The 25,275-nt window shown below is 35.4% G+C and overlaps 3 protein-coding genes across 5 annotated transcripts; 2 read left to right on the forward strand and 1 right to left on the reverse strand.

Annotated features, from left to right (window-relative positions):
• Window positions 1–3,919: 3,919 nt before the first annotated feature.
• On the forward strand, window positions 3,920–6,406 carry fws (Conserved oligomeric Golgi complex subunit 5 four way stop). Its single transcript, XM_013318671.1, has one exon. The coding sequence runs from the start codon at window positions 4,137–4,139 to the stop codon at window positions 6,375–6,377; it is 2,241 nt and encodes a 746-aa protein (XP_013174125.1). The 5' UTR covers window positions 3,920–4,136; the 3' UTR covers window positions 6,378–6,406.
• A 204-nt stretch (window positions 6,407–6,610) lies between these two features.
• On the reverse strand, window positions 6,611–24,896 carry Lon (lon protease homolog, mitochondrial). Of its 3 annotated transcripts, none has more exons than XM_013318534.1 (15): window positions 24,394–24,896; window positions 23,437–23,698; window positions 20,601–20,826; window positions 20,173–20,302; window positions 19,918–20,058; window positions 19,140–19,303; window positions 18,327–18,556; window positions 12,207–12,399; window positions 11,467–11,654; window positions 10,977–11,152; window positions 10,337–10,502; window positions 9,603–9,783; window positions 8,866–9,055; window positions 8,345–8,488; window positions 6,611–6,726 (listed from the first exon to the last, which is right to left on the reverse strand). In XM_013318534.1, the coding sequence occupies exons 1-15, from the start codon at window positions 24,787–24,789 to the stop codon at window positions 6,661–6,663; spliced, it is 2,853 nt and encodes a 950-aa protein (XP_013173988.1). In that variant the 5' UTR covers window positions 24,790–24,896; the 3' UTR covers window positions 6,611–6,660. The 3 variants fall into 3 exon arrangements, with proteins under 3 accessions (XP_013173988.1, XP_013173987.1, XP_013173986.1); XM_013318533.1 differs by having other exon boundaries at window positions 20,601–20,832; XM_013318532.1 differs by having other exon boundaries at window positions 20,601–20,886.
• On the forward strand, window positions 15,733–17,913 carry LOC106122522 (cytochrome P450 6B1-like). The gene is made up of 2 exons (XM_013318535.1): window positions 15,733–17,230; window positions 17,363–17,913. Exons 1-2 carry the CDS (start codon window positions 15,898–15,900, stop codon window positions 17,524–17,526), a joined length of 1,497 nt encoding a protein of 498 aa, XP_013173989.1. The 5' UTR covers window positions 15,733–15,897; the 3' UTR covers window positions 17,527–17,913.
• Window positions 24,897–25,275: the final 379 nt, after the last annotated feature.

Below are 25,275 nucleotides of genomic sequence, written 5' to 3' on the forward strand. Positions count from 1 at the left end.
GGTACATTTTGTTTTTACATTTTTTTTTTACATAAAAAAATAAGTGGAACAAGGACAGGGAGGAGATAATTATTTGTTCTAGGTAAAGTTTCCGTGTGGTTCCGTTGATAAGTAGAGATTTAATTTTGGTTTTTTATCTGTAAGCAGTTGATTTTTAGATGAAATCCGTTGTTATTGTTACAATTAACGAACGAAGCATGACAATAATTTGCAAATAATGCTGATACAATTTGACGATGTCATTATGTTGAATTTTAACCGCAAGCATGACAATCGAAATCATAAATTTTTAACAACTAATTTTAAATAAGAGTAATCGATTTGTTATCTATATTTATATTAAATTTGTTTATTGTTTGTAAAATTATATGAAAACAATAGGGTGTGATTGTTGTTTGTTTGAAGGTATCTTCAAAACGGCTGCATGAAGCATAGATGTAGAACACAATCTGGAAAAACACATAGGCTACTAATTAAATTTTTTTTAGGTGCAGGCGACAGATATTTCCAAACCAAAAGAAATGTTTTGAATGTTTCTAGTTAATCATGCGAGACATAGCCAAATATCTGTAATTAATTCAAAAGTAATAAAATACCTAAGTTATAGTACGTATTTCTTATATTATTACAAGACCGATTCTCGATAGTTCATAGGTTGGTTATGCGCGTAAAGTCCGAGACTATGACAACCATTCATGAAATACAATATTAATCCTCATACAAAATTAATTTGATACTACATAGGCGTCAGTTTTCAAACTACTTATCTAAAGTTTGATAACTGACGCCTATAAAATGTCGAATTATTTTCGTAAGAAGATTAATATTGTACGGTCGGTTGTTAAACATTGAACCAACACCATATTGAAAAAAACTACGAGGTTGCCAATTCAACCGATCGTATTAAAACATCTCTCGTAGACACCATTACCCTCGCCCGTAGTTAGCTGGTGGCTTCGGCTTGAGCGTCAAGTGTGACAGCTGTTTGTTTGATTCTCACCAAAAAAAAACTTATAATTCTCACGTAAGTGTCTTTTCGATTTTTATATATTTTGTTATTAATTATATCACCAAAAGCTTTATGGTGTCGATATCATTGTAGTTTTAGACGTTTTATGAGCATATTACTTTGTGACAATTCAGCCTACAACTTAATTTTTTTATATTCTAAGTTAAATAGTGTGTTATTAAACAGTGAACCAGGTTCGCACAGTATACTTAGGGACCTTCAAGAAGCGAGCATACCATTTCCTTAAAGGCCGGCAACGCATCTACAGTTCCTCTGGTGTTGCAGATGTCCATGGGTGTCGTTGATCACTTTGGTGTTCCCGCCGCTCGTTTGCCCCCTTCTCTTATAAAAAAAAAATACAGTGAAACGGTTTACTGTGTATACCTTACGATCCCGGTTCACTATTCAATGATAGTGTTATGCTAAAAATCAATAATATTTTTGATTATTTTAGAATGCCTCACTAAGGAAAGAATTACTCAATAAGGAAAGAAAAATTGACAAACACAAAAAAGACGATATGATGTCAGCATTGCTAAAGATTTCCCCTACATTGCGCCGTTACGTTAAAAAAAAACGTGAACATGATGATAACTTGAACCAAGGTACTGCAGCATTAAATAGAAAAGGTCAACATAAAAGTTCTACAAGACTGTGGACATAAAATGATTCTATCAGAAAGATACCATATAAGAAAAAATAGTTTTACCAGAAGAAGACAGTGAAACCAGTGAAGGTATAATTCTTAAAAGCGAAACGGACATAGAATCGGAAGAGAAAGATGTAATTATTATTGAAGATTTTCGTTATTTACAGCGTAACTCAATGTTTAATGAATACGTCCTAGTCTTGTTGCAATCTAAAAAAACGGGCTGTTTATTACGTTGCGAAGATTCTGAAAATAGAAACTGATGATAAATATTGCGTTTCGAACCTAAAATTAAAAGATCCTCTAAATAAAAAAATTGTGTTTCCTCTAGAACCCGATATGGCTAATGTGAAACTCAGCGACATTAAAATGATGATTGTTAATTATACTATTTTAGGAAGGCTGATTGTTTATTTTATCCAGAGGTTTATATGATAACTTAGCGTAATTAAGAAGTTAACTGCTGAAGAAAACTGTACGAAACCTTTTTCTGCTATGTTTTTTGTTTACCCAGTTCTTGTTTTAACTGGTAGGTTATTAAATGAAGGATGATATTAATATTATTATAACCATAAATAAAGCACTGAAAACCATTTTTTTTGTTATTAGAAGTAATATTTTTTTATAGTAAAAGACTATTATCAAAAAAGTTGATGGTGTCATTTCACAAATCAGGATTTTTACTGGTAACGAAATAGTGGTTCACTGTTATAATACAGGTTGTTCAGTGTACACTACCTATAGTACACAGTTAGCCAATTTTCTTTTTTTTTAACTTTAATTACGTTCTTTATTCGTTTCTCTGGCTTTCTGTAACCTGAATATGAGAAACTGTATTAAATTGCCTAAACCATGACACCAAAACGATATTATTAACTTTGATTTCTAACAACATATACGACTTAGAAAATAGTTGGTTCACTGTTCAAAAAGGCACCCTACTCAATGGACGGTTTCCATAGTGTCGAACCGTCGCGTAATACGACCAAGTATCGAGAATCTGTCTTGTAATAATATTAATCTAAGATATACGTACTGTAACTTAGGTATTTTATTACTTTTTGAATTTATAACATACTAGCTGTCGCCCGCGACTCCGTCCGCGTGGATATAAAAAAATATTATTGTAGCCCACCCATCCAACTATCCACATCACATCCATCTTAACATTCGCATTTATAATATTAGTAAGTTAAATAAAAAGCAACTCTTCAAGGCAAAAATTCGAAAAAAAATGAATAAATAGTATCCCTCTCCTGGCTCTAAGCTACCTCTTCACCAATTTTCAGCCATATCGGTAGATCCGTTCTTGAGTTATAAATAGTGTAACTAACACGACTTTTTTTTATATATATAAGAAGATATTTGGCTATATGGGTCTTGTATTAAAATTAATCGAACAATTGGGTACTATAATTTGAACATTTTGTAACTTTTTAAATGTAATACAGCCATTTGGCTATGTATCGCACAATTAAATAAAAAAAATACATTTCTTTTTTGTTTATTAACACCACATTTTATTATTCAAAGTTTTATTACTTTATGTAGTTATGAAGGATAAAGTAGAATTAGAAAGAAACAATTTTATTTGTATAGTAATTAAAAATCACTAAACACGAAATTTTCGATTGCAAGTTCTATGAGAACAACCATCGAAAATCGATAAAAATCTTCATCGATTTTACTCAACCGATATCTAATGAATTGTCAATTGAATTGTGAAACTATAGTGTATCTATTTAAGATAAATTAGTTTTACAACTGACGCCTATAAAGCATCGGACCGTGCACGAATTACGAGTAACTAAGAACTATCCAGAATCGATCTTGTAATAATATTAATCCAACAAATAAATACTATAACTTGGGTATTTATTGTTTTGTGAATTAACTACAGATATATACCTATGTCTTGTGCAGTTAACTTAAAAAACGTAAAAAACAGTTCTTTTTGTTTCTCAACATCTTAATTTTAGGTTTAATATTTTATTTTTCTACGTAGTTTTGAAGAACAAAGTTGGGATAAAAGAAACAATTTCATATATAATGTAAATCAAAAACAATAATCATGAAATTTTCGATTGCAAGTTCTATGAAAATAACCATCGATAATCGAAAATTTTCAGAACCGAACTTATCCCATCTCTAGTGAATTGTCAAACTAATCTATCCTAAATAGGCACACTATATTCTATTTAATATCAAAATATTGTTACACTTGTGATATTAAAAGTTCGTTTTGCGAGAAACTATCAATTCTTTACTTTGTTTACAAATTTATCTTACTACACCAAGTCCAAATTATGTGTGTTGCTTATGATGCATGTACCAGTGCCTTTAAAATGGTAAAAAAATCGTTATTCTACAATGACAGACATGACGTGCCATGTCACTGTGACTGACATAAGCAAAACAAACAGCAGTGCAGAAAAATAAAATAATTTTTGAAAAATTGTAGCAAATATTCGCTTTGAAATGGACCCAAAGGACGTATGTGTGGAAATAGAAAACGACGAATTTTACAGTAAGTTCCTAGTGGATTCTGTAAAGCCGATAATCGGGGAAAATATATCTGTCAGCGATCAAGTTAGTAAACTAGCTCTAGGCATAGAAAAACTTACGAAAAGCTTGGAGAAGCAAGTACTGGATAAACACAATGATCTCTTAACTCAAGCGAGCCACATTTCAGACCTAGAAGCTATGCTAGAATCTGTTAGAAGTCAAGTACAAAATTTGTTACGTGGTGCCGAAAAACTAAAAGATCGTGTTCATGGGCCTTACGCCGCGCTTGAAAAGCAAACTATGATGCTGGAGAGAGTGCAAATTGTGTGTAACTTACTACGGCATGCATCAAAAATATTAATGTTATGGAATAAATTATCTTCTGTTAAAGATAACCCACCTAAAGAGGCTATTATACTGTTTGAGTTAAATGAGTTGATAAGTGATTACAATTTCGAAGGTATTACATTATTAGACGAAGTATTAAAACAAGTAGATCATCGGAAGAAACATTTGCTAAACAATGCTACAGAATTACTGCAATCAAGTTTGTTAAGTGGAGACAAGGCAAAACTCTTACAATGTTTCAAGGTGTTCCACAATCTGCAATGCACCGACGAACAGATAAAAAGAACTGTTGATAGTATGCTCAGTGATTTGAAGAAAGAGATCAGCACAGCTCTTAATGTTCAAATGGTTTCTATTGAGGTCAAAAAGTCAAGTTCTGGGCGTGTGGCCCCCGGTAAAGCCAATATTATGAATGCACATGACTTCAAAATAAAACTATGGGATAACATAGACAAGCTATTTAAGATCGACATTTATAATAGCTGCACCAAAGTCATAATGCTGCAGAATGTTGTTAATGAACTTCACACCATCGGAAACTTCCGGAACATACTAAAAAACTTTTGGAAAGACCTGTCTACAATATTCAGCACAGAACTGGAGAAGAGCCCATCTAATGTCAACCAATCCTTGGAAATTGACTTTCCTAAACTCTTAAAATGTTTTAATGATTTAATTGTTCGTCTTAAATGCAAGGACTTAGAAATGAATAGAGCCAGCCTTAGCCGCTGGGAGAATGCTTTCCTATCCAAATCATTAGGCAAATTACTAGATCCAGTAAGAACTATGTGGCATTTAAACCAGGTTCCCACCATGGACCAGATAGACAATGCTATACGAGTTATAGCGGAGGCTCTAAGTGTATCACTTGGTGACAAACAATTGAGTATAAGCTTAGCTACTAGTGTCGCGAAGAGCATCAAACAGATGAACATGGAAGCTGAGCAACGAATGTCTATGGATAGTGATGTTGCACAGATTATAGAACCACCAACAAGCTCCCAGCAAAAGAATGCAGATCTATGCAATTCTTTGTATTACTTCTCTTCACAAATTAAAAGAGTTCTTGTTAACATGAACTCAATGCTGCCACAGGAGAGTATACAGATAGTGCAAAATAGTCTCAAAGATATATCGAGCACACCAATACTGCAGTTATTTGCTGAATCTATTAAAAATTCTTTATTCATCATATTAATGACAATGCATGATGAGCCAGATCTAACAAGAGCTGATGATCCAAATAAAAAATCCTTATCCTGTTCGCCATATATGAAGGAACTACAACAATTTGTGTCACGATGCAGGGACATCTATCTGTCAATGTTTCAGGAGAAATCAGCGCTTAATGAATGTAGTATTAACATATCTAAGGCATGCGTTGAACGATTCATACAACATGTTTGTAACACGAGACCGTTGACAAAATTTGGTCGAGTGAAACTACAAATTGATTGCAAACAATTAGAGACTGCACTATCTCCATTGGTAAATGATATAACAGAACTTGGTGATCATTACAGACAAATAAAAGCCTTACAATTACTTCTAGAAAAGTCACCGCAGGAGATAGCTAAGAGTCAGTGTGAAGGGGCATTACTGCCTTATTCTATTGTTATGATGTTTTTATTTTCTTTTGCGGGACAACAGTTGCTTGCTCCACATACTTGTGCGGGTTGGAATGTTCAGAAATTAATGCAATGGTTGGATTCCCATAGAAATGAGAAGGATAGACTGGAGTTTGTGGCGGGAGCGTTACAGAGATATCAAAACCATGTCAGACAAAATCAAATAGCTACGTACGATGAAGTATACCCAGTGCTCTTACAACTTTTAGAAGATGGTCGGAATAGTTTGAAAAAGTAAGAATTAAATTAAATTGATTATTATTTGTATTAAATACATGTTAATATTATTTTAAAGTTTTATGTTTTATTTCGCATCTTACCTAAATACCTTATTTAGAAAATCTTACCTTAGTTTTATTTTACATAAATACTACTAAAGAAAGCAAGTAAAGAGGTTTTATTTTCTTTTATTATAAAAACGAGAAAAATATTATTTGATGTTTCAATAAAACAACAAACAATTAATATTATTTAATTAAAATAAAATTGTGCTTCAAATGTAACAACTCTGTCAAAGAACATTATTCCTCGCTACTTCTTACAGCAAACATAATTTTCTTATCATCTCGTGACTCTCGTTCCAGAACCTGAACAAATATAACACATCAATAATTCTACAAACATATTGTAAAATGAACAATTACAACAGTATTTTTAGGTTATATTTCTAGTGAGATTCCGATGTCTTCTAACAATATATTTGTCATATTATTCATTTAAATTATATACTAGTAGTTTCTGAGATCAAAATCTTTTTATAGAACATACTAGCTGTCGCCGGCGATTCCGTTCGTGCGGAATTAAAAACAAATAATTAGTAGCCTATGTGTTCTTTCTGACTATGACATATTTCAGCGAGTTCCATTTAGCTGTTTTGGAGAGACCTTCAAACAAACATCCATCTATCCATACATTTATCTATTCATCCATCTAAACCAGTGGTTTCCAAACTTATTTTGTCTGCTGCCCACTTTGAGAATAAATATTTTTTTAGCGCCCCCATATTTTCTGATATTTAAAAACCACTATAACTTCAAATTAATTAATTATAGTGAGCTATATATGTATATTAACGGAGAATTGTAAAGGAAACTTTTACTATAACCCGCAACTTGAGACCTGCAGCGCCCACAAGGGGGCGTTATTGCAAACTTTGGGAAAGACTGGTCTAAACTTTCGATATATAAGATTAGTAACATTGTCATCCCTGTCATTATCTTTGACAAAAAAGAGATAACAATATGTTTTAAACAGGGATTTTGGTCTGAACAACTCGCTATAAATAAGGTAATTTGAGTGTATTTTCTATAACTTTTATAAAGTATTAAAACTACTTGGTTCTTATAACTATAGGTATTACAATAAATAACTACTTTTGAATTAATTAACTGTATTAAATAATTTTTACAACCAATAAATCTACATATATATACATTTCTAATATTATCTGTCAAAAAAATTACCATTTAAAAAAATCCTTTTAGAAAGATAATATTTGAAATAAAACTACACTACATATATACCAAACCAAAATCAAACATTTATATATATATATATATATATATATATATATATATATATATATATATATATATATATTACAATTACAACATTCACAAAGAAACCACGACATAACAACCATTACATAACAACATACTTTCTAGTCTTTTCCATGAAAATGCTTCTTTAATATTACAATTAATAAACCGTCCCAATAAAGTTCTTTTAACAAGTATTTTTAACCAACTCTATAACTTGTTTTGATTCAATACCGAAATTAAAAAGTCAAATTTCATAAATTACGTCCTACTTTTAGGGGGTGGGAGGGGGTCGAAGTGTAACAGGTGGGGTGGGGTCATAAATTTTGTGATATTACACTTATTCCAAATGTAGCAGGGTCAAAAAAAATTAGAGAGGTCAAAAAATCATGGAATTCGTATGACTTTATTTATGGATGCCTATTTTGTAAAAAATAGTAAGATAACGTGTAGTAATATTTTAAAATAAGTGTAAATAATCCTATTTATTATGTAAAAAACAGTGGTATAACCAGTAGTTTTCACTACGAATAGTTTCTTATTTACGAGTTTTACCGTAATGTGGAGTAGGTTTTTGATATTTGGGATCGTAACAAGCTATAAAGCGGTTTCTACTGCACTACAAACCGGTTAAAACCGGTTGTATCCAACAATAACCAGTCTAGACCTGTTCGAATGCGATGTTGTAGACGTCCTCGTAGTTAGACACAAAGTGCACGTCGATGTTGTCTCTGATAAATGATGGCAGGTCGTCAAAGTCCCGACGATTCTCCTCCGGTAAGATAACACAAGTCACTCCCACACGCTTCGCCTGTAATCCATAATTTTATATTAATACTAGCTGTAGCACGCGGTTTCCTCCGCCTGAGATTATTAAAAAAACTTGGAAGCCTATGTGTTCTTCCAGAGTATGTTCTACATCTCTGTCAAATTTTATCAAGACCTGTTGAGCTGTTCCAGTGATATCTTCAAACAAATATCCATCCAAACATTGACTTTTATAATATTAGTAAAATGATGTACTTTTTAATCTATATTTATTAGTATAAAAATAAAAAAAAAACGTTATATTGATTATTTTGTATAACGTTCAAACAGATTCTGGTACGATCATGTCCAGTGCGATTGTGTTGTTCCATTGACCTCTAAATGACCTTGAGTGTTACAACTTATAAAACCGAGACATACAGCAATGATCTTCTCCTTGATGCCGCCTACAGGCAGGATGCGGCCAGTGAGGGAGATCTCTCCAGTCATGGCGAGCTGTGGACGCGCTGGCTTGCCCAGTGCCAGTGACAGCAGCGCGGTTGTGATGGTGCAGCCAGCTGAAGGTCCGTCTTTAGGAGTCGCGCCCTCCGGCACGTGTAAGTGTAGATGGCTGTGGAAATTTTACGTACAAAAGGCTACGTATTTTTTTTATCAAAATGTGGCAAACGAGCGATTGGCCGCTTGAAATTGCTAAAATATTTTTACTTTTTGATTAGCAACATCATTAATGGAGTGTTACTTTGTTTAGGATTGCAAATATATTAACTACATGCCAACTGTATATTTGCCCGGTCATCTTGAAAATTGCAGCGACTTTTCTCACAATGACCTTGGGGTCTAGACAAAGTGCATTCGCTCCGACGCGATTCCATGACTTCAAAAATGTATAGAACTGACAATAACTTTGGATAAGTCACGTGAATGTCGCGCCTCAGTTTCATACATTTTTGGAATTCGCTATGGAATCGCCTCGAAGGGAATGGATTTAATTTAACCCCTTTTGAGAAACATTTAGCGATGGGATAAACGTCGGCGACGTGCATTGTATATGAATCTCTATGACATTATATTACGTAAGTCTTAGCGAGTAAAATCGGCGACTTTCTTATGGCGTATGGTATTAAAGTTGGTCCTTCGAGTCGGTCAGTGCGAGTTACCTGGTGTTGAGGAAGTTGTTGTTAGGTTGCCTGAGTGCGAGGAAGTTGCGTGCGACTGTGAGTGCGATGCGGGCGGACTCCTTCATCACGTCGCCGAGATGTCCGGTCAGCTCCAGCGAGCCCAGCTTCTCCTCCTGCTGCGTGTTGCGCAGTGCCGTCTCTATGTACAGAGTGCTGCCACCTGCACCGACGATATACATATTTAACTAAATGTATTATTTCAAATAATTGCTATGACTGTTGGTTGAACAGACTACATTATTATAGACAGAGCTCTTTAATAAATGATTTCATTTATTTAACGTTTTATTTTTATATAGTGAATTTTCTCGAATTTGTCCAACATTTAAAAGTTAAAATTATATAAAACGCTTCGGCTTGTAGACAAACAAGGATATCTTAACTGGTGAAATACTATCGTGTATGGGTCTGCTTGAATATATAAACCTACTTAGACATAGAAAAGGAAAAAAAAAGAAAAATGACATGAAAGTTACAGTACAAAGAAAATCTTGTGACATTTTTCAATATTGACAATGAGGGCGCTAGTGAGCTGTCATAATGTACTTGTCGGTGTATAGTCCTGTCCTGTCTTGTGCTGATAGACAAATTAGTTAGGGAACGTACCCATACTACGTGACCCGAATATTATAGTTTCTAGTTGTCAGTTTATATAAATAAATAGGTATGAATGTTGTAGTGTGAGTGAAGGTGGGAGGAGGTGAGAGACATACCCATGGCGGTCCAGGCGAGACCCATGACGACTCCGGGCGGTGTGAGGTCGTACATGCGGTCGTGCTTGAAGGTGGGCTTGCCGACCAGCGCCGGCAGCGCACCCTCGTCCACCGCCACGCGCTCCACCTCGCCCTGCACTATCTTGTACGCCACCTTGCGGCAGATCTGACAAACATAACATCATCTCACTATACGTCTCCATTCTCAGGCTCGGAGTCTACACTAACACCCTGACCCAGTGCAGATTGACTTCAAACATAACCTTGAATTTCTTAGCAAACTTTTGGAAGCGTCAATACCTTAATGGATAAGGGTGCGGATTTCCGATCACGAGGTCGGGGGTTCGAATTCCGTCATTCGGCTATTGACGTAAACCTTAGCCTAGCACAAGTCTACAGCTTAGTTGGAATGATACAAGAAATATTATTATAGAAAATTAACTAAAATTTGCTAATTTAATAAAAATATGCGGGTTTTATTACGATGGTTCCCCTCCTAAGTTGATTAAAGATTATAACACATTAGATTAAAACACATCTGCAATTATTGATGTCTATGGGATGAGGTCACATCGCTATTTCAGCGATTTCTGATGGCCGCTTGTTCGTTTGCCACGTTATAAAAATGTTGAATGTGTACCTTCTCAATATGCTTCTGGAGGTTCCTGACGCCGCTCTCCCGGCAGTAGGACTTGATGAGGAGTGCGAGCGCGGCGGGCTGCAGGTCCAGCTGCTGCTCGCTCAGGCCGCAGTTCTTGCGCGCAGTCGGCACCAAGTACTGCTGAGCTATCGCCATCTTCTCTTCCGCTACGTAACCTGTTCAATATAAACAGTTTTTTTTAATCGGTGCTACTAAAGAGGTTGCATTGACCGCCGGATGGCTTAACATTTAAAAAAAAAAGGTAAAAAATAACCATGAAAATAAAATTATGACAAAATTATACAGATTTTTAAAAATATTAAACGGAGAATAATATAACCATATTAGATGGAGGCCATTACTCTTATTCTCTTTAAAAAAAAAGCAAATATATTATAATTGAAGGTTAACTTCATCTATAATCTGTGAGAAAAGTGATTGAAATAAAAAAAACTATAGTATAGTATGAAAACATTGCACATTAACTTACCGGACATATCAATAAGCTCCATGCGGTCTCTGAGAGGTTCTGGTATGTGCTCGACCACGTTGGCGGTGCAGATGAAGAGCACACGCGACAGGTCCACCGGCACGTCTAGGTAGTGGTCCAGGAAGTTGGCGTTCTGCTCCGGGTCCAGCAACTCCAATAGCGCAGACGAAGGGTCACCGTGCACGCCCCTGTATACAACATAAGCCATATTGTAGCCCCTACTGAGGGACTCGGAGCCTACCCTAAGTTAGGGGTGACTAGGCCATAGTCAACATTAAAGCCTAGGTTGACTTCACATATCTTTGAATTTCTTTAATACTTAAATTATATTTTTTAAAATACCCGTGATATTTTAGACCCCTCCTTGTGATGTTTCGTGATTTTTTCAGAACCCCTTCGTAGAATCACGTGATTAATGGACGGATCTTTTTATAATTTTACATTATTAAAAATTCAAATAATTTTCGATACCAAAAAACAGCAACTATCGTACAAAATTAAACTTTAAAAAGACATCCGCTGAAACACCCAAGCCCGAACCAAATACCGTTGAAAAAAGTAGACAAGAAGCGGTCATTCTGAAGATAAAGAGAGGAAGAAGATTTCCGTCCAAAATCCCCGTATGAAACATTGCTATCTCTGTTTTGTTAAAGATAATGACAAGGATGACGATATATTTTATACACAGATTTCGCGTTCAGAAATCTGCCATCCTTTAGCCGAAAGTTTTTACCACTCACTTGCCAATCTTGTCGACTTCATCGATAAGTACTAATGGGTTCTCAGTACCAGTCTTCTTGAGGCACTGCACCAGTTTGCCTGGCATCGCGCCCACGTAGGTGCGCCTGTGACCTTTGATCTCGGCCACATCCGTCATACCACCTACGGAGAATCTGAAGTATTGGCGATTCAACGCACGTGCGATAGATCGAGCTGAAACAAACATACAAATGAAGGTAACTTTTGTACTACGAATCTCTTAATAGTACAAATTACTTAACAGTACTTGCGCAAGCTTCGGCTTTATTTTGTCTTAGCTTTCGCCCGCGACTCCGTTCGCGCGGAATTAAAGAAAACTTAATTAGTAGCCTATGTGTTCTTCATCATATTGAATATAACGTTCAAATTAATACAGTAATTTCTAAATTTATTTTACAGAATTTTGTAAATCAATTTATATATTAATACATACTAGCGGACCCGACAGACGTTGTCCTGTCTACACGTCTTTAATTTGAAAATTTCACACTGCGATGGTAGCGTCGTCTGTCGGATCCAATGTAAAACATTCCAAAATAAACAACTACTAATAAATTAAAAATTAATTAAAAAAACATTGTCCAGCGGACAAAATTGTGAATCTAAACCATTCCCAGATCCCCTTGAACACACACAAAAAATTTCATCAAAATCGGTCCAGTCGTTTGAGAGAAGTTCAGTGACATACACACTCACAGAAGAATTATATATATAAAGATATAAAAATTACCTTTTCTGACAGAAATAAATATGAATACTATATTCCATAATTATTAAAAAATCGATTACAATTTGCGTTGTAAAATTTAAATAAACAGATAATATAAAATACGATTTAAATATTTGATTATCTGTATTTAATCTTATCGGACCAATTATTAGCAGAAATATCCAAATATCTCTAAAAGTTGATGCATAACTAACCTTGGGAAGAACAGCATCTTAATTAATTTTTCAACACACTTCTTAACGCAGGTTCCCAATTCGTGTGTACGTCTTTTTAAATCGAAACAAACACGACAACTGATACAATTACGTTACGTACTGATACGTTTCTGCTTTGCCAGATTAACACTGATAACACAATATTTAATATGTCATTTGCAAAGCACGATGACTATGAAATTTATTATTACATAGAGGTTGTTATATCTTAGTGGCTTGGCACATCGGTAGCAAGAGGGGGGAGTACATTGCGCTTCACATTTTTTTTATATCATAAGGTGACAAACTAGCGAGCGACCACCTAAAATCGCTGAAATAGCGTAGTGACCGTTGCCCATAGACATAAGCAATTGCATATGCGTTGCCTACCTTTAATCGACGGAGGAGAGGATGCACAGAAAGAAGATATTTTCCCTTTCCGTGCATCCTCTCATCAGGAAAGTCCACTTTCACTTCCCATCCTTTCCTTATAAAAAAATTGGTGGGAAGGCAAAGAGGACTAAATGAGGTCTCCGGGACCCACACTCATCAGACTGTACGCCTGTCTTCTGTGTGGTCGTGGTATTTCACCGAGCGAGCCGTGACAATTCGTGCGAAGATGTTAAAGCGGGCTCTACCACTGTCACATATATTAATATGAGCAAAGATATTTAAATAACTACCTTAAACGTTACCTTACTTATTTTCTTTTCCGTAACAGTATTTTTGAAACCCGAAACATGCTGTATAAATATCGGATATCAGTGTTGTTTTTTTTTTTCAAGAATATGAAAGGGATGACGATATGTTTTTACATAAATGTCTTACTTATATTATAAATGCGAATGTTTGGATGAATGGATTGTATGTTATAAGGTATCTCCAGAACGGCAGCGCGGATCTGGATGGAATTTGGTATAGATGTAGAACACTGTCTGGAAGAACATATGGGCTACTTAACATTTTTTTTTAAATTCTGCGCAGACGTAATCGCAGGCAAAACATAGTAGATAACAAATCGATTACTATCATTTAAAATGACTAGATAAAAAGACAATTTTATTAATTAATTGATTGTCATGAAAATTAGACAACGCGACATCGTCAAAATGGCTCATCATTATTTGCAAATTATTGTCATGCCACTTTCACAAATTGAAACAATAACAATGAAATAATTTAAAATAACTACCAACAGACAAAATATCTAAATGAAATCTCTATATATCAAAATTATATAAAACACATGAAAAAAACTTGGACAAGTGTAAAAAAAAAACAATTTGAGATATACTATGAATATAAGAAACAGATTATTTTAATAAAACAAGGGGGCAAACGAGCTGCGGGAACACCGAGGTGTACATCGACGCCAATGGACATCTGCAATACCAGAGAAACCGCAAATGGTGGCTCTAACCTTGCTTGCTTTTAAGGAAGAATATAAAAGGCATGCTTAGATACTTTGGATATGTTCAAATAATGAAAGAAAATAAATAATAAAGGAACGGCGAAAATTGGGGCGAAGTGTAATTATGTGTAACTCAAGAAGGGTGATATTTAGAGCAGCCTTAACCGACGTGCATATATTTAGATGTATGGATGTAGGACCGAGAGAAATGTATAATATCATCGCCAAATTTACATAGGTCTTTAGTCTTTGCCTTTGCCCTCTGAGTACTGAGCACCGGCAAATTGTATATGAGGGTCAATAACCAGTCGCATTTAGTGTAGAATTTGATTGCTCAGCTTTTCAATATATAATACCGTCGCTGTTTTGTGGAAGACAATATAAGGGATCATAATATCTTAATATTATAAATGCGAATGTTTAGATGGATGGATGTTTGTTTGAAGGAATCTTCAAAACGGCTGAACGGATCTCGATTAATTGGCATACCCAATTGTTTATTCTCTTTAAGTTAAAAAAAAATTAAAACAAAATATACATAAGCTTTGTTTATCTATGCATTCACACTGTACACGTTATACATACGTAAATTTAATAGTGGTAGATGCCAACTACAGTTGGTCCAAGAATGGGCAGTAGCAGGACCAAACAAGACGATGAGAATGTCATAAGCCTAATTTTACCCCCCTTTTCGTTCACACATTTTTGTTATAAGGGGCAGTGGGTTTGTCGGAGAATAAGACGCGTTGAAGGTGTAAAAATCCTCTTTCTGTGCATCCCTTCCTCCCTAAACTTAAAGTAGGCAACGAATCTGCAATTGCAGATGTATGTAGGCACCTGTCGCTTCATAATTCTGGTAAATTCAGGTGGTCGCTTAGTAGTATGTTCTCAAGACGACAGAAATTATTCAGAGAAGGTACCAAAAAAAAAATAATACCATACTCATAAAATAAAGAAATGTTACCTTTTGCAAAATTTACGAAAAGGATAAAAAATGGACACAATCCTAGTTTGTTGATAAGATTTGTAAAAAAAAAAGGAATAACATTTATTATACATTTCTCTAAAGGAAAAATTGTAATTTATTTAAATATCATAGATTGCCTCGCTCCAAGGGTGAAAAGGATGGCTGACCAATTTGGGCAGAATTAAATTTAATTTGTTTTTTACCAAATTCCAACATTTAAACAACCAACAACGAGACAAGATTTGCTGATGTAGCGATTCTCTGATAGCATTAAAGCGGGCGAGATAACCACTGTTGTATAAATACGCGCGTGTGCTAGAGCTGTGGCATTCAGTCGCATCCCGTAGCAGCAGCAACAAGGTCGACAAACATGATGTACACACTGGTAACTATAGCAGCTTTGCTCGCAACATTGTACTATTACTTCACCAGGACATTTGATTACTGGAAGAAAAGAAACGTCGTCGGACCCAAACCGCTACCGTTCTTCGGAAACCTCAAGGACTCCTTCCTACGAAAAACATCATTGATAGTTCTCAACAAAAACATCTACAATGCCTATCCTGAAGAAAAAGTCGTCGGAATATACAGAATGACAACACCGACTTTACTGATACGAGACTTGGACATCATTAAGCACGTCCTAGTTAAAGACTTCGAACAATTCATCGATAGGGGAGTGGAATTCAGCGACAAGGGTATGGGAGCTAACTTGTTCCACGCCGACGGCGAGAGGTGGCGTATTCTGAGAGGACATTTCACTCCAGTGTTCACGTCAGGGAAGCTCAAGAACATGTTATATCTGATAACAGAGCGAGCGGACAAATTCATCCAGTACATCGACGAAATTACCCAGCAGCAACCGGAGCAGTCTATGCATCAGCTCTTCCAGAAGTACACAATGTCGGTGATCAGCGCCTGCGCCTTCGGGGTGGATCTCGACGACAACATAAGAAATACATTGGAAAAAATAGATAAAATGATATTTTCTGCAAACTACAGCACAGAATTGGATATGATGTATCCCGGTATACTGAAGAAGTTTAACGGCTCCATCATGCCCAGCTACGTGACTATGTTCTTCAAAAAACTCGTGGAACAAGTGATAAAGCAGAGAGGTGGACGACCGACGGATAGAAAAGATTTTATGGATCTCATTCTTGAATTGAGACAGCAGAAGACAATCGAAGGTCGGAAAAGATTCGAAAATGAAAAACAACCGACACTGGAACTGACTGACAGTATAATTGCTGCTCAGGCGTTCGCTTTCTACGCGGCCGGATACGAGTCGAGCGCGTCTACTATGGCCTTCCTATTGTACGAGATGGCAAAGAACCCGGACGTACAGGATAAGCTCATGAAAGAGATCGATAATGTCCTCAAGCAAAACAACGGCGAGGTGAGCTACGAGTGCCTAAACGAGATGACATATTTGCATCAGGTGTTCGACGAGACATTAAGGATGTATCCATTGGCGGACCTCATACAGCGCGTTACTCGCACGGATTACAAGGTGCCGGGCACCGACATTACGCTGGAGAAAGGCACTCCGGTGATCATGAGTGGATGGGGTATACATATGGACCCAAAATACTTCCCCGACCCGGAAAGATTTGACCCGGACCGTTTTAGCATGGAAAATGCGAAGAAACAACATCCCTGCGCTTATTTACCGTTCGGAGCCGGACCGAGGAACTGCATTGGTATGTACATTTTTAATTTTATTAACTAAAGTAAACATTTATTTAAATGGGAAAAAATTAATTTATTTATGTTGTAAAAATTAAAAAAAAAAAGTTCATAGAGCAGTTTTACCAGCAATGTTTAATTTGCAGGAATGCGGTTCGCTAAAACACAATCACAAGTTGCTATGGTCAAATTCTTTTCCAAATTCCGTGTGGAGCCTTCGAAGAAAACTGCTGTGAATATCACATACGACCCGATGCGTGTATTCCTATTACCCGAAGAAGGAATATATGTTAATATTGTGCGACGATAACAAACAACTGAAATTGGCCACTTTACATTTCATACGTTTTTTCAAGAAAAAAACAATATTTCAAATTATTTACCATTGTATCATGTCTCAATGTATCTTGTGGTCATTGTCTTCATATTGGGGAAAAAAATAAAATAAAAATCGGGTATCTGGGTGTGACTTTAAAATAAAAATTGTTTTTTTTTAACGAGATTCACAGTACAAGCTCCGCCCCTAAGATACGTGCTAAGAAAGTACGACTATATCTTACCTCTCGCTCTAACCTGCTCAGCAACACGTTCTGATACGTGATTGGTCAAAACGCTATTAGTTCTATCCGTAATAAAATCGATGTTAATTACTTATTACCATTACCAAAACACTTATACAAAAACTTATCATTCTCTTTAAAATCAGACACAACATTTTAACACAAAAGAGTCGTCAGTGGACTTTTAAGGTTAAAGATAAAAAAAATGTCTGTTTGGAAATTAAATATGCTATTTAAACAATTCTTTCATCAAAACTCAACTTTTTCTAATATTTATTCTTTGCTCGTTTGCCACATTGAAAAAAAAAAGTAGAATCTAACCTAAAATATTTGTATAATGTCACAAGTAACCAGTTTGAAGTCCCCGGGTTGCTATGCAATATTACTAATGATGTAAATGTAAAAATTTAAATGGATGGATGGACTCCAATAACTCCAAAACAATTAAAATTTAAAAAGAATTAGATTTGTGTCTGAAATAATACATAGGCTACTAAGTTTTATTTAATTATTTTTTAGTAAACATATAGTAAATCATGAAAAAACTTACCTATACTAGTCTTTCCAACACCAGGAGGTCCATGGAAGCATAATATCTTGCCCTGGGTTGTACCTTTCAGTTGAGACACAGCGATAAATTCTAAAATTCTCTTCTTGATATCCTCCATGCCGTAGTGGTCCTCGTCCAGGATAACCTGAGCATCTGCCAGCTTGAGGTTCTCCTCTGACGTCACACCCCATGGTAGTGACGTCAGCCAATCGAGGTAGCAACGTGTTACGCTGGAAAAAAGTAATTTACGAAGAGGTCTAGAAAAACTTTATAAATTGAAAACATCAGCACTACATCTAAAATGAGTTTATTCGTTTTTAATATATTATAGTTATTATAAAATTATATACAAATTTACAATATTATTTAATCGAACTTTATTCACGACTACATTTATTGTTAACTTTTCGAATTCCCGCGCGATTTTCTCTTTTGTCACATATCTTTTTTTTAAATAAAAAAGGCAAAGGTTTTATTAGTCATTATGCCACCTCTTTGACAGACTGTTTATTCTATGTCCACCAAAGAGTTATGATACGTAATTTAGCACTCAACAATAGCAAAGGCATAATAATAAAAAAAATCATTTTTTATGTTTTCAATAAATTCAAAATGCTTATAATTACTTAAATCCTTTGAAGTTATAGAAATAGTAACCAATGTGGGTTATAAAATCTAAATTATTTTACTGACCATTTTATAATATTCGACTAGATTTTACATCTCAATTTAATTACATATTGAACAAGAATTTGCGCATTACATTTTTATTCAGAATTTATCATAATATAATACTAGTATAATGATAGTTACTTGAACTCGGAACTGTGGCTCTCGAGGAAGTTGAGTTTGTTAAGCTCCTCATCAATGACAGTCTGTACGGCGGCGGGCACTGTCTTGTCAGCGAGACGCTCACGGAACTTGTCACCTATCGCATCCTTGTCATCCTTCTCCAGACCCAATTCTTTCTTTATCACCTGCATGTTTAACGTTAAATGCGAATGTTTAGATGGATGTTTGAAGGTATCTTGCTAAAATTTGGTATATATTTTGAACACAGTCTGGAAGAACACGTCGAGTATTAATAATTTTTTATTAATTCCACGCGGACGGAGTCGCGGGCTACTGCTAGTATTACATATGCATACTATTATAACTAATTTCTAACTAATTTCTGTCCCCGTTTCCCACACTTTTCTTATAAGGAATAGATGGAAAGGGTAATTGATTTGTCGAAAATGTGGATGCATAGTTAGGGAAATATTATCTTCCTGTGTCCTACTTCGTTGATTAAAGGTGTTAGAAAGAAAATCCGACACTGTGCCGGTGTACTGGCACAACACTAGCCTTATTAAAATGTCGACGTTTATGTCCCCTCACTATTCATTCTGACTTTGTAACGAGCGCTAAGTTTCACGCCAACGGATTCTAACTAATAATGTCTAAAAAGGATAAGCAACGCAATTGAAACTACGGATGTTTATGGTCAGCGATAGAATTCAGCTGGCAGTTTGTTCATTTGCCACTTCATGACATAAAAAAAGTTAGGTAATAAATGTAGAGGAAGGACACTAATATATAATTAACTTGCCTTGAGCTGCTCATGTAGAATGTATTTCCTGTGCTGCTGTTTCACCTTCTCTTCTACTTCTTTACCGATCTTCTGTTGTAACTTTGACAGCTCGTATTCCTTCTTTAAGAGTGACAGGGACATCATCAGACGTTTGGGAATCTGAAAGAAATGTTTAATATGTATTATAATAAAAAAATTATAAAAAAAAATAGATCAGAAAAAGCAAAACAGCTTTTTTTGGTTAAATATTGCGGCAGTGATTTAAATACTCACATCAGTCTCATCCAGCACGGCTTGCAGCTCAGCCGGCTCGGCCCCGGTCAGCGCTGCGCCCAGGTCGCTCAGGTACACTGGGTTATCAACCACACGTTGACCTTGAGCTAACATGTGGTGCAGCGACTCTCTGTTATTAATAACAACAAAAATAGGTATCTTAAACGACTAGGTGTCGCCCATGACTCCGTCCGCACGGCATTAAAAAAACATAATTACAAACGAGCGGCGGGAACACCGAGGTGATCAACAACACCCATGTATGCCAAATTTCAGCGAAATCCATACAGCCGTTCTCGAAATACCTTCAAACAAACATACATCCATCCAAAGATTTGCATTTATAATATTAGTAAGAGTAAGATATCCGCGAGAAAAACATTACAATCGTGAGATAATTTAGAATTAATAATGTTTCAAACCCTTACCGATACAATGGATTTAAATTAATAATATCTCGTATAGTCTTAATAACTTCTTGAGTTAAAGCTTTCACTTCTTCGTTCTGTTGGAACTTATCGTGCATCACATTTTCCACCTTCACCATCAGAACTTGATCGGTGACTGGTTTCTTCTTCTCCACCTTCTCCTCCCCCTCCACGTCGTTACTCTTCCGTCTATTATTCCGGTGCTTCCTCCGCCTGCGTTCAGCATCTGATTCTTCGCGGGTAACATTAATTTCCGCATCAAATATAGGAAACTTGAGCTTCATTTCTGAAATGATAAAATATCATTTCAGAAGCGAAGCCTAACACGTAATTTTATGTCTTGGGTTTCGACTTGTATCGAAATATTGTCATCCTTTTCATTGTCAGTGTAAAACAAAGAAACAACGATATGTTTCAATCTTAAACATTTCAATTTAACGACAACAAAAAGCTAAACATCATCATATTAGCTGTCGCCAGCGACTCCGTCTGCACGGAATTAAAAAAAAAACTATTTAGTACCCTTTGTGTTTTTCCAGACTATGTTCTATATCTATTCCATATAGGCGAGATCAGTTGAGCCTTTGCGGAGATACTTTCAAACAAACATCTATCCATCTAAACATTCGCATTTATAATATTATTAGCTATAGCCAGCGACTCCGTCAGCGCGTAGTTTAAAAAAAAACTAAATAAGTTGGCTATGTATTCTTCCAGACTTTGCTCTATATGTGTGCCAAATTTCATCAAAATCTATTGAGCCGTTCACCAGATACCTTTTAAAAAGCATCCATCTATCCATCTTAACATTCACATTTATAATATTAATGAAAAAGCAATAAGTTATTATATAGTATGAAGTATAATATATTAAGTACATAAGTAAGAAGACATTACGTAGGTAGAATGCGCTTAATACAATTTACATTTTATGTAGGTCCCTGCAACATGAAATTTTTATACGATTAGTTATCCCGTTTAATACGCCACACCCTATCTAAAGATCGAGCGCTCAAACGCCGAACTCGAACGAACAACGCTCTACGGTCGTTTCAGAGCGAGACAAACATACGCGAATTGTTCACACAAGGTTAACCGGCCCAGTCGGCAGTCATCTTTATGTTGACTTACACGTGTCGCGCGCGCTTTGTTCATTTAATATAATATTAATAAGATTATGCATCGTTCGTTTGTCATATAATGACGACGATTAAACGAAAGGCATTATCGCTTCAAGAAAAAATAGAGATATTAACAATTTTTGATGAAAAATCACAAACAAAAACTCAGATTCAGGTTGCCGCTGAGCTTCGAATACCAGTTTCAACGTTACGTACAATTTTAAAGAATAGATATGAAATAGAAGAAAAATACAAATTGGGCGGTGTGCAAAGAAAAAAACAAAAGGTAGGAAAGTTTGAGAATATAGAAAAAGTATTAGTCGAATGGATTCATCAAGCAAGAGCTTTAAATGTATCCATAAATGGCCCCAAAATATGCGATATAGGGCGTAAAATTGCTGAAAGCTTACAAATCACTGATTTTAAGGCTACAAACGGCTGGATAGATCGTTTTAAAAAACGTCACAGCATTGTATACAGTGAAATCAATGGGGAATCCGGAATCGAACACAGAGGTAAGCGAAGAAAAAAGCCCTAAGTGGTATTGATGAAGGCGAAAATGAGTCAAATCTGAATTTGACAAACGACCAGGTTAGCGGTTAGCTGGAATACGGATATAGCCCAATAGCTGACCAGAACTGATGCGGATGCCAACCGATCGCGACGACCAGTCACTTGACCCAACCTACGACCAGGCGAACGGTTACTATGCTATCCGTGAATTGACAATTAACACGTTTACCGACGTTCGCGCATTTTACAGATAATTAACCATCTATTTTAATACTGAGAAATTTATAATTGATAAACAAAATATACCTTGATAGAACCTTAGTCAAAATCTTGGGAAGAGTTGGTAGATATCTATGGACTTTATAACAGAATCAAAAAAGAATATGATCCGACCCAACCATAAAAACCGTCTGTTTCTCAATTTCACATTTCGGTGCAGCTAGCCGGGTTGCGGGTATGCGTAAACGCATTCTATCCCAAATGTGCGTACGTAGCCTAAGACGCTATGTAGCTTTGAATCAAAGCAAAGACGCAATAGAAAACTTAAATTATATCTATTGAAAATCTCGTTAATTGGTAATGGATAAAAATCTTTCCAATCATAATAAGTCATAACTTTAAATAACGCAATTATATTTTAATTAAACCATTTATTTACCGTTATATATAAATGTATAATTTAAATAAGAACATAATTGTAAATACATTAAAATAGTTAATTTTATTTTCTCTATCCCGCATAATACGCTTCCTCGCTTAAGAAGCGTTTTTGGTTAAGTCCCTGTAAAATCGTCTTAAATGAGTTTTAACTATATCATGGTTAGGTTAGTTAAGAACCTATTTCTGACTATAAAGATGTAATCATTAACCTTATTAATCGCCAAACTAATTTCACCTACATATAAATAACAAGTTGGATTCCTATAAGGAAATTCTAACAAGAGCATCAGTGCCTCAATCGTTAAACACTTGACATGTATTCTGCAAGTCCTGCATTCGAATTGGGTCATGTGCCACCAGTTATGTTCTGTCTCGCGAAATGAAGTAAAGGGGATTGCGAAGGTGCGTTTGGCCACGCTATATAGAGGTCCGCGGTGCCTGCCTACCCCTCTGGGACATAGGTGTGTCTGACAAACAAGTCAGTCTATAAGTTATTGTAAAATTGGTACAATGAAATCAAATAAAGTTAATATTAAACTCACCTGCAGGTCCAGTCTCTATTTCTTCCTCAATAAATTGTCCCGTTATCCTTATCCTTCTGTGAGCCATCACAACCAGTCTTAACTTATAATCCATATCTTGCATTTCATGTATCTGTGCAAACACTCCCACTTGATGAACATCATCTACGTTTGACACAACATCTGATTTCTCGTCTTCCTTCTTACGTAGAAATATACCAACATAAGGTTGATTGAGTTTCACCTTGCGTCTAATTAAATCAATTAGGGCAGGATTTGATATCTGAAAGATGTTAAGGTTGTTAACCGCTGAACTATTGTTAAACACTAGATACTGCTTTGAAATTACAGCTTTTGCCAAGGTTTAACTTAAAAGCGTCAGTTCAAGTTGTCTGCTAATTCAAACTCTATTATTAGTTTGAATTTCCAATATCACTACCAACAACTACTATTAGTATGAAATTGTTGAAAAATGTAAAAGACGTAAATTTCCATAGCTTATGGCATATCCAGAGGAATCTAGAGATCAGTGTAAATAATGAAATGGTGGAAGTACTGAATTCTGAGTTACAATCAATGAGAAAAATAGCAATAAACAACAAAACATCTCAAAGTGCAATAAAAACATATATACCACAAGCATATTCATTGGTTAAGACATAAATTTTTATACATAAAACACAAAAGTAAATGTATTAGCAATTCTAATGAAGTTACAAAAAGTAATATTTACATACTCTTATCTAACACACAGGCCTATTTACATTAAAATTAACATCAACAATACAATATTTAAAAAAAAAGTAAATGTTTCTTGTTTTTTTACTTGGCTGTACACTTCTGAAGGGCAAATAGAACAATATGTATGTTCGCTGTACATTTATGCCTAAGGCTAACCCACTACACTTTTTCCTCACCACTTAATAAGTATTTTGTTTAAAACAAGCCCCAAAGATATTGGTAAACATTCTAACTAACCTCAATAAGCTTAATAAATCTGGGAAATACTGGATTTCTGTTTATAGCTATGACCGGTACTTGAGGCCAAACTTCAGGAACGGCAACTGTAGCCGGCAACTGACTTGAAAACAATGGAGTCTCATCTTTAATAGCAGGATCTTCTTCCGGAGGATCATTCTTGTTTTCAGATGAATAGAACCTTTTACCATAAACCTGTTGCGGTGATAACTGGAAATTAGCACTAGAACCACAAATTCGACTGTCGAAGCTTACACCATTGTAATTTTGAGATATTTGCAGCTTAAAATTAAATGATGCAACTCTAGATAAGTTGCGAACTATTCGAGTCGTACTAGACTTAAGTTTTGGATTTAAGAAGACACCGTTCCGTATTAACAAGTTTACAGGATGCATATTTAAATCAGACTTATACACAGCCTCATATAACCATCCAGTTACAGATATTTATAATTTATTAGCAAAGGTTATATTTCCAGATCCTTCAAACAGAACCGATTAAGATTTTTGACATTTGTAGAATCGTTCATAAACAAAGTGGTTGGTTTTTTGGAATTTTGAGTATTTTTTGGTGAGAAGAATTTTGAGTATTTTTATTTTATATACTCTTTGGGTAAGATATTTGAAAATTATTTTGGAGATAATTTCAAATTTATAATACAATATATTTTTTTTAACAGCGAGCACGAGGACATAGAATTATAAAAGGAAATTCTTCGAAGGATTTTTATGAGTTATCTTTCAAAAAATTTCAACACTATAAATACTTTAGATACTCTTTCTTGTGCCACCCGCGTCCTGGATGCGGGTGGCACAAGATCGGTCATCGTGGCGATCTTTGGGGGAGGCCTATGCCCAGCAGTGGGCGTCTCATGACTGAGT

This window comes from Papilio xuthus, unplaced genomic scaffold (genome assembly GCF_000836235.2).
Source record: "Papilio xuthus unplaced genomic scaffold, Pxut_1.1 DF826923.1, whole genome shotgun sequence".
Classification (NCBI taxonomy): domain Eukaryota; kingdom Metazoa; phylum Arthropoda; class Insecta; order Lepidoptera; family Papilionidae; genus Papilio; species Papilio xuthus.